The sequence below is a fragment of the Hippoglossus stenolepis genome, chromosome 9 (assembly GCF_022539355.2).
Source record: "Hippoglossus stenolepis isolate QCI-W04-F060 chromosome 9, HSTE1.2, whole genome shotgun sequence".
In the NCBI taxonomy this organism is placed as follows: Eukaryota; Metazoa; Chordata; class Actinopteri; order Pleuronectiformes; family Pleuronectidae; genus Hippoglossus; species Hippoglossus stenolepis.
The window spans coordinates 26,800,601-26,810,447 of NC_061491.1; the positions used below are offsets into that span (position 1 = coordinate 26,800,601).

The 9,847-nt window shown below is 45.5% G+C and overlaps 1 protein-coding gene across 1 annotated transcript in view; it reads right to left on the minus strand.

The window, feature by feature from the left end:
- antxr2a (ANTXR cell adhesion molecule 2a) overlaps positions 1-5,990 on the minus strand; it is a 66,526-nt gene extending 60,536 nt beyond the window's left edge. Inside the window, exons 1-2 of the mRNA XM_035166726.2 lie at positions 5,322-5,990; positions 1,266-1,337 (exon numbers count right to left, since the gene is read on the minus strand). Of these exons, the coding sequence (XP_035022617.1) occupies positions 1,266-1,337; positions 5,322-5,593 (344 nt within the window). The 5' untranslated portion in view covers positions 5,594-5,990. The remainder of the gene's footprint in view (positions 1-1,265; positions 1,338-5,321) is intronic.
- Positions 5,991-9,847: the final 3,857 nt, after the last annotated feature.

Here is a 9,847-nt window from a genome sequence, read left to right on the forward strand (position 1 = left end):
CCGAAGCCTTCGGAGCATAAGGAGAGGTGCTGATATTTCTCACCCACGTGACACACGGCCCAGTCGCGATCCTCCCCCGCAAACATAGCACAATCTTTAGGCCACACGGGCAGATTTGGCAGGAAGCGGTAGCAGCCGCATACATCCACATCCTGTCTGCAACTTTCAGTCATATGTGGACTAAAAACTAACGGACGAGAAATCGTGGGTGGGCGACTTATCGTATATATACGTTACCGCTTCTGCTGATATTTTCTCCTTCTGAGAAAGAGTTGGGATGAAGAGGCAGCGATGCCAAGGACAAATCAGGGGGAGGTGGTGGTGGTGGTGGTGGTGGTGGTGGTGGGATGGAGTTGGAGTTGTGGGGGGGGGGTGAAGAAGGGAGTCCAGTTTGCTCCACATGGCGGAACAGAAGTGCTCTTGGTGAGCGGGCATTGTTTAGCAGATTGTCCTCGTCGCCTTCCAGTGTTCTTTTGCTTTACTGTACATTGTCGGCCGCCCGTCAGTGGAAGCAGGGGGATACGTGTGGAGCCGGACCCCCCCCCCCCAACGCCACCACCGCCCTCCCCTCTCCTCTCCCGGTGCAAATGGCCATTCTCACAGCCCAGAAGACTGCTCCTCTCTGCCACCCACTCCCACCTGGTGCCTTTGCTATTTTCTTCAACCAACCCCTTCATTCTGGCTGGGTCGCCACCGTCTGTCCTGTGCTGGCAGGCGCCGTTTGACTCAAACGTTATGCAAGCTGAACGCTTTCGAGCCGGTTTCTCCCGATTTTTTTTTTTTTGTGGTCATTTTTTGATTCGATGAATTATGTAGAGAAAGGAAGCCGTGGTTTATGCAAAATGAAACAGGTGGGAAGTCGCCCGCTCGTGAATTATTGACGTTTATCCCATAAAACAATCGCACTGATGTTCACTTATCATTTGGTTCCATTCACTGCTGTCACTTGTGTTGTCGGTGTGCGACGACAACTTTTTAGGAGATGGTGAATATCTTCCTTGGCATTAAATCCTCGTATTTACTACGTACTTGAGCGTTTATTGATTTATTATATGTTCACTGCTATAACTCCGTGTCGTCATAAACATTAAGTTATTGCTTCGCCCCGGCTCCATGCAAAGCCAGATCCAGGGAGTGTGATTTTCACTTCATGTGTTTTTCTTATTTCAAAACACGAGCATTGTGAAACGCTTCCCGATCCACATGAATAAATATATCACACCTCCAGAGAAGACGTGAGAGGACACTTGTGACCTCATACTCACCTCACAAATCTGTCGGTGAGGTTCTTCACAAACGAGTAAATCTCGATCCAGTTGGCGGAGACGCTTCCAGACCTGAAACCAGGAAACAAGAGTCAGCTCACAGCTCGTCAGCCGCAGCAGATTGAGTGCTGGGGAGTTAACAAAAAAATATATAATACTGTACAGTATTTGTGCTTTGTGCCACAGTTGGACATTAACACCAGCCACATGCTGGATAATTGTGCGGATAAATCTGTGTAGTGTAGCTTCAGCTGCTCGAGTCCTCACACGTTCACAGGAGCTTTAAAATCGAGTTGGACGGAGGAGTCGGGATTTGTTTTTTCCGAAAAAAGACAAGGTACGAAAAAAATAGAGATAACTAAAGTGATATGGTCAATGTGAACTGAGAGCTGTGAGACAGAGTAGGAGGGAACTGCACCACCACCATTCTGAGGTGGTCAAGACAACATTAGTCCATTTATAATACGGATAAACGTTTTGGTGCAGCACTTTTCAAAACCAGCTTGAAACAGGGTAAAAACTAATTAGCTGAAAATCAAGATATTAAAATACAAAAAGATGCCGTCCTGTTGTTGTATGCCTCTCTCCTTTTGTCATATTTATGCATCATTCTCTTCATTCAGCCGATATGAAAGCGTGAACACTGAGAATGAGGAGGTTTTCCTTTGAGGTGTTTAGTCTTAATTGGTTTTAAAGACTCTCGTTAAAACCAATTAAGACTTAAAAAAGAAAATATAAATTTCTGGCTGTGACCAAGGACAAACCGCTGTGAGGTGGGTGTCACCCTGTGGCCCCTTGGCCCCCGCTCGCCCCTCGATAAGTCAACCTGACCACAGTGGGTACAGTGTGTAAAATGTGCCCTTGATGTAAGAGGTAATTAAACCAATAATTACAATTCAATGTATGTGCGGAGAACATAAAACAGAAGAGTTTGACCATTAGGAGGCTCATCTTTCATCCTCTCTCTCCTCCCCGCTGCCCCAGTCAAGGTCACGGGTGAAACAAAGTTCCACGGTACTTTGACAGGATTTGAGTGTCACTGGGTAATTAGCGGTGGTTAATTGTGGTTAAGTGTTAGCACCGCGGTTAAAGGAGGGGGACAAATTAATGGTATCTGGCCCCGGAACTCATCTGTTATTGATCAGATGAGGCGTTCGAGGCAATCTGGATTTTTAACTTCCCTGTGATCTGTAAGCATTCCTCCCTCTAGAATCTCACTCTGTTGTGCAACGGTAGCTTCCAATGCTAATGCTACGTCTCCAGATGTTCACATGTTGATCACAAACACACCAGCGGCTAAAAAGAGGCAATAAATCGAGTAGTATCAACTAGTATATAGATAAAACATAAAATGCTGTCAACGTAATCTCAGCCCTGATGAGCATCTTCAAAAACCACATGACCATACATGGAAACTGCTCTTGTGCATGGTACAAGGATATAAACAGATATGTAAATGGACAGAGGCCCGAAAATGTAACTTCTGTGACGGAAAGTCAGAGCATTTCCTTCCTATGCCCGATGAGGTGGAACTGTTACTGACAGAAAGTACAACAACCAATCAGGAAGCAAACGTGTGTTGTTGTTTCCAAAAGTGCAGAACAAAACGAAGCCTGCAGAGTCTGTTCATGGGCTCGAAAACTCAAGATTGATGTGACGTTTACTTATAAATAACTTCTGTTAAATTAGATTATTATTAGATTTCAAAGTCTATTTGAGCGTGAATCACTGTGCTTGTTCAGCAAATGAACAATAGGGAGTTTTTCATTACATCATTAAACTGTCATTCATTCATTGATTCTGAGGAATTTGATTTAAAATAGAACCAGATTCAGAATCTCCACCCGAGTATTTGATCTCCACCAGTTTCTCTGCTCCTCCACTGTAGCTGCAGCTCGAGTGGAAAACTCGCCTGAACAAATAAGGCCGAGAGACACTTCACAGGACGTTTCCTTGGAAGGAGCTACCTGAGTGTGTGGAAAACCAAACAGAAAAACTTTCATGAACTGGCCTCCGGTGAAATCCTCATCTGCAGAAAGTCAGAATAAAGGTCAGAATAAGAAAATCTGCACAAAACCACTTTGTACAGAGGCTTTGTAAATTACAAACTGCTGACGTTAGCACATTAGTCTTATCAGTAGAATCAGGAAGCAGAGCTATTTCTTCCTGCAGACAACACTCAGGCAAAAAAAAAAGGCCTGTGAACTCAGGATGTAACAATCACCACGAATCAGGCTTTTACATTTCACAAACCCAAACTTGCATCTGTGCACCGGACACCCCCTAACGTACAAATGTGCAAAGAAACACGGTCCAGCAAATAATCAATGTCATCATCCTGTAATTTAGCAATTTAGACGAGGGTGGGGTGGTTTGAAACCGGGTCAGGGGAAGCAGCGCTGCAACTCAACGGCCCTGAGAGAGGTGGCTCGTTTCCAGGCCGAGGGAGGACAGGATTAAAAACAGTTGCTGTCAGGACTGTAAACTCTGTGAGGTCTTTCTGCACGACGCCGCCGCAGCTCTGCAAAGTTCTGCTGAACCGTCTGAATCTGGCAGGGAGCTGTCTGAGTGTTTGAAGCAGAGGACTCGAGCACATGAAAGACACAGGAAGTGAAGGCTTCTCTAAGTCTGCTCGAAATGACAAAGCAGCTCTTTCTCTTCACTTTGCACGAGTAACACGCCCGACTCAAAAACGGTTTTTGGTCTCATTCTACGATTGACGAAGGTCGTATACGTTAAGGTAACACGAGGATAAAATCTGTGTTAGATGATCCCATAGGACAGAGAGAATTAAAAGACTAAAGGACTTTTAAAGTTTGGGGGAAAGTACAAACTGACAAGCCTCCATTCTTCCTTATAATCATTCCCTGATGTTATTCAGGTCAGGTTAGCAACAAGTGGACAAACAATAGACTGTGGCTTTTTAATTTGGCCCATGTCCCATCCACTAACATGGAGGAGGCAGTGTTTATGACTGAGACTGCCATGTTGACCCTCTTAATAATACAGGCTGTGGGACAAACCTCATCACACCACATAACCAGCTTTACTCCCTGAAGGCAGCGTGGTTCAGGTTTGGTTAACCCTTCGGCAGATAAAGCTAAGGACGTGGAAAGGTCACGTTCATGTTTAAAAGTGTGGGGGGGGGGGTTTGTTTTGAGCGCTCTCATCCTCCTCTTCCTCATCCTCTTCCTCCTCAGTAACCACTGAACTCAACATGATCGTGTCTGTTTGTGTTTAGTAAAAGTTCCTGTAGCTGCACATTGATTTCTATGCTCCTAACAACACAATGACAGCATCACTTTAACATTTTTATACAATAAAGTAATGAAGTGAAACCAGTGGTTGTTATCGTTTCGGTTGTTTTGGTTGTTTCGGTTGTCATGTTGGTCAGAAACCTGAAGCTCTGGTTTTACACCGAGTGTGTTTCATTGTTTTGCAGCTTTGTTACACCAAACACTGGAGACAGGAGAGTTACAGTGGAATATCAGTGTGCATGTAAACAGGTCTATTTCATAATATGGCATTGATTCAATTCTACTCTATTCGTATCGGATCAAATCAAAACAGATGTTATCTCAAGGCACTTTGCATAGTTAGGTCGAGATCTTACATTTTATAGAGAAATAACAGTTCCCACAACCAGGAAGCACTCGGTGAAAACCACTACAACCACTACAACCACTGCCAATCCATCAATCAATCAGTTTTTTAAGTATGGACCAATCCCAATTTGCCTCATGGGGCTAAACGAAGCTGGGACCCAGGCTGGACCTGCCTCGACCGGTTGGGTCTGAATTCAGAAAGACCTTCACTGAGAGTTTGTCATCACATGTGGAGAAGTGTCTGAAGACATTTGGCCAAGTTCACGAGCCACTGTTAATATCGTGATCACGTGAAAACCCCCTCTTCCTCACGAGGTCTCACCGGCGGCACCATCACAGGTATCGAACCTTGTTCTCTCGTTTGTCTTTGTGCAGCAGAAACATTGTCGCCACTTGTGAACTGAAACAACAACAACCTTCCGCCCCTTCGCTTCTTCTGTCCGTCACTTACTTGTCCAAGACGAAGTACAGGTCGTAGGCTCCGTGGCAGGAGGCTTCCTCTGCCCGGCAGGACGCGGCCAGCAGGGCCAGGAGGACCACGGCCACCGCCGCGGACCTCCACCGACTCCTGCCGTGCAACACGTCCCCCAGCGCCGCCACATGTCCCGAGAGCTTCCGCCACATTGTCTCCGGCTGCGGTGTCGCTGCTTCGCGTCGGAATGAAGAAGAAGATGAAGGAGGAGGAGGAAGCGGCTTTGAAAAGTCAACGAGACTCAGCTTCATGTCAAAGTTCTTCCTCCAAAACAAAGTGAGTCCGCGCGCTGACCTGCAACAGAGGAAAGCACGGCTCTGACGTCAGCAGGCGTGAGGGCTCTGCATGGTCTTGAGTCACGGTTCGGTCACATCCTCTGTGGGGACAGACAACAAGCCTCCAGCAGACCGAGGAGACACCGAGGACACGAGCTGAGGACACGAGCCGAGGAAACTTCACCGAGCTGAAAGGAAACGAGCCCAGGGAACTTCAAAGGAAACTTCAAAGAGAACTTCACCGAGTTGAAGGAATATTCCGAGGAAACTTCCGAGGAAACTTCCGAGGAAACCTCCGAGGAAACTTCCCCCGAGCTGAAGGAAAAGTTCAGGGCTCGGGGGGAAAAGTTAGGCTGCGTTCAGGTGCACCTACAAAGCTCGGATATCTGAGTGATCAAGACCCGACTTACACTGACCTCACATTGTTATGATTTACAGAATTAAAGAAACACAGGAGATGTTTTTGCATGAACCATGGAACTGATTCTAAAGTCTGCTGTGTGCTCGTCCTGGGTTGATTCTGCAGAGGCTCAGAATTATTCTTTGTCATTAGTGAGTCCTCCTCAAACAGAAAAATATGCTGTCACCTTAAACTGTTTGTGTGCTGGATGCTGTTTATACACAGTCAATGGAGCAGAGTGAAGTTAGAAAACTATGAGCTCATCCCACCTGGTTTTATCTGCAGCTCAGACCGCAGCCTGAAGACTCACTGCCCCCCCACCCCCGCCCCCACTGACTGCTGCAGAGCTGTTTGCCTGTTTATACAATTTTCATCAATATTAAACATTTCAAGTGTCCAAGCATCAAACTCAGCTTCTCTGGCAATTTACCAGAGACATGAAGTCGATAATATAAATGGTTCATGAGATATTCACTCAACATACCGACAAACAGACATTTGTGGAATTAGTAGATGGATGTTTACATATTAGTTTTACATGATGTTTGGATTCCAGTGTTTCCGGAAGCTCTTGAAGGCAGCATCAGTGTGAAGTCCAGCTGGAGCTCGCACACCCAATAACATCTGTTTCCTCTTTTGTTCAAGGCCACTTCATAATGTCACGTCCACAATATCTACAATTCATTTAATATCTCCTCAGATATTAAAGACTTTATAGGATGCAAAACTAAGGCATTAACTCACACAGCTCGGGTTGAGGGTTCGATTCCCTGTGGTGGTACCAATGCATAGATATGAAAAACAAAACAAATGTTGGCTCCAAATGACATCATGCAGGTCAAAGACGACAGAGTTTCTGGACAGTGGGAGGAAGTGGAAATGCGTCGTCCATCTTTATCTACAGTCTGTGGTCAGACATGATATTTAACAGTGCAGCAACATGATGGGGATGATGTAATTATGTTGTTTTTTTATTCAAGACACATGAAGCAACCTGCAGGCGCCTCCATCTTCAGCATGGATGGTTCATTGTGTGATTTTAAAATCCCCAAACGTGGCAGACTGGCTGCATCTCCCCGCTCATTGATGTGGACCTGGCAACGCGGAGCTGCATAAAACTGAAGCTGTCACTCGCCGGGCTTTTAACCGACTGCAATATGAACATGTGGCCGAGTGGCGTTCCAAAACCGGGAGTCTTCCAGGAAATACCAGGATGGATGATTCAAATGTTTTTTCACAGTTGTACCTGTTGCATCTAGATGAGTAATTACATTGCGTAACTGCCGTGTGTCTACCGTGTGACGTTATTTCCCCCTCAGGCAGTGATGATGGTGCCCCCCCCCACCATGAGTATGTCAAGTGTCAGATTTTACTGTCGGTAACCGTTCCATCAACAAATAGGGTTAGTTGAAACAATGAGAGTTCCTAGCTTTGTTTGAAAAGCGTGGCCTGGAAAGGAGGGAAATTCCCCGGCCTGAATTATTGTCCCGGTCCGCCCCTGCCCGCAGGTCACAATAAACCTTAATTGCCTCATGTGGTAAGACGTACAGGAAACTCCAGGTTCGGTCTTCTCTGATCACTCACCCCTCCTGTTGGAACAAGGTGTGGCAGAGGATTTGACTTCAGGCTATGAAATGTGGTAAAAACACTGACAGACACTCACACAGTAAATAAATGAGCTCATGAGTCCAGACGCTGATTCTGCTTTCCTGCCTCGACACTGAACTTCCTCCTCCTGCACAATCCCAGTCCTTTACATACAGTGGACAGATGTGAGACAGCGATGGTCTCAAGATGGGACGGAGACATTCCAATAAATCACTGTGTGTTGCTTTTGATCTGCATATAGAGATGATGAAAACATTCACATCCATAAACCACATTTAGTTTAAATCCTGACTGCTTCGAGCTTTTAAAGAGTCAAAGAACCAATTCCTCACGCCGCGGCGTCTCCGTCAAATGGATTCCACACAGCAACTAAATCTATTTTCTTTTGTTTGGCCTCCGTGTGGAAATTGCGCTGTCACACAACTCCATATCAGCGAGGTAATTACCACTAACACACCTCATCAAATCTGAATAGTCCTGAGAACAGCAACACACGAGTATAATTATCTGCCAAATCAAAGTCTAACTGGATTTTAATTAGAATGTTAATTCCTCTGCACGGCGTTTGGTTTTAGTATATCCTACCTAACTCGGTGCATCCAGTCGGGGCTGCGCAGAACAAAGAGAGACAAAGATAAGATGAGGAGAAGCGTTTATTTACCATTATTTGGGGGGAAATGTTTACGAGAATCAGTGGATTGAGAAAATAGTTGTAGTGCATCGATTTGTCATGGGGGCTTTTGAACTGGAGGGGGGGAAATCAAAAGTGACAGTTAAAACCACAGCACTAATTCAAGGAAGCAGCGACGTGTGGAGGCCGATCAAGAGAGAGAGACGCGTGACAAAATACAAAAGTGTTGAGAACGAGGAAAGATTTCTGATCGTTGAGAAAGAAGCACAGAGAGGTTTTGATCACCGGGATTAAAGGTTGGGTGCGTTAGATTCATTTCAATACATTTTTTAATAAAACACGAGGAAACATCACCTGTTACATCTCAACCAGATAACATCATCATTATCTTCGACTATCAAGAGACAGGAGGACGACCGCCGCTACGTTACACGTACCTTTGGCCGTTGGAAATACCAACACTGCTGTCTCACAGGACGTTATACCCACAATCATTAGCGCTCTACATGCTAAGTACTGACGCAGCACAGACCCCAGGAAGACAACGTAATAGTGAAAGATCTGAGAGCAGTTTCAACGAGGGAGGGACCACCAGGAGTTTCCCCCAGCGACCACATGTCAGAGACCTCTTTGGGCCTAAATGTCCAGCGTCCAGAGGTCAAAACCTGCCTCAGCACCGAGCGTCTCCCAGAGAGCAGGTTCTCTGATGGAAGCTCGCTCTTTGTGTTGTTGTGTAAACGATCAAAGGTTCCCAACTCGATGTGTGTGCAGTGCTGAATCAGTTTCCTGCTCCTCTGTGACTCACCGTGGGTCAGTAAACATGTCTGTGAGGAGGAGGTTACTCAGCTCCGTCCTCTGAAGGTCCTTCAAATCAGAACTGCTGCGTGTTTACTTCATCAGGAGCACAGGGGAAAAAAAACCCTCGTTATTGATAATTGGAGAGGCGTCAGGAAATCGAGCCACCTCAAGAAGAGCAACCAAAGAAGTATTAGTCACAATAACAAAGATCCATGGAGCCTTAATAGCGTCTATAACTCATAATTACCTTAATAAGTGTTGTTTTAGCTTGTTTTTCCTCCGTTGAGAAAGCATTGTTTGTCACTAATGGCATCTTAAGTTGAAATTGAGTGCTGTGCCCAGAAGTAAACAGCATCTATCAATCACGACTTGAGGCCAAGTGTCAAACTATGCAAAAGCTGAAAGAGTGTGTGTGTGTAGTGTGTGTGTGTGTGTGTGTGTAGTGTGTGTGTAGTGTGTGTCCTGCTACACTTGTCCAGTGCAGGAGTATCTGTGTGTAAATACTAATGATGCACACATGCTCCCTTGTGGTCAAACAAAAGGTGATTGTGCCTCTGAAGTTGTGATTCTGATTCTCTTCTCATGGACAAACGTTCTGTATTCAAACTGGCGTTTCACTCACCTGGTGCGTCTCGTGTTTGATGCAGACGAGCAGCCGACAGTTAATTTAAATACAAGTGGACCAAATAGCACAAACATAGATGTCACTTAATATGGCTGATTATTTACTTGAAGATCCACGATCGATTCCTCATCTCGCAACGATAAAGAAAGTGTTAAACTAGAATCAGAG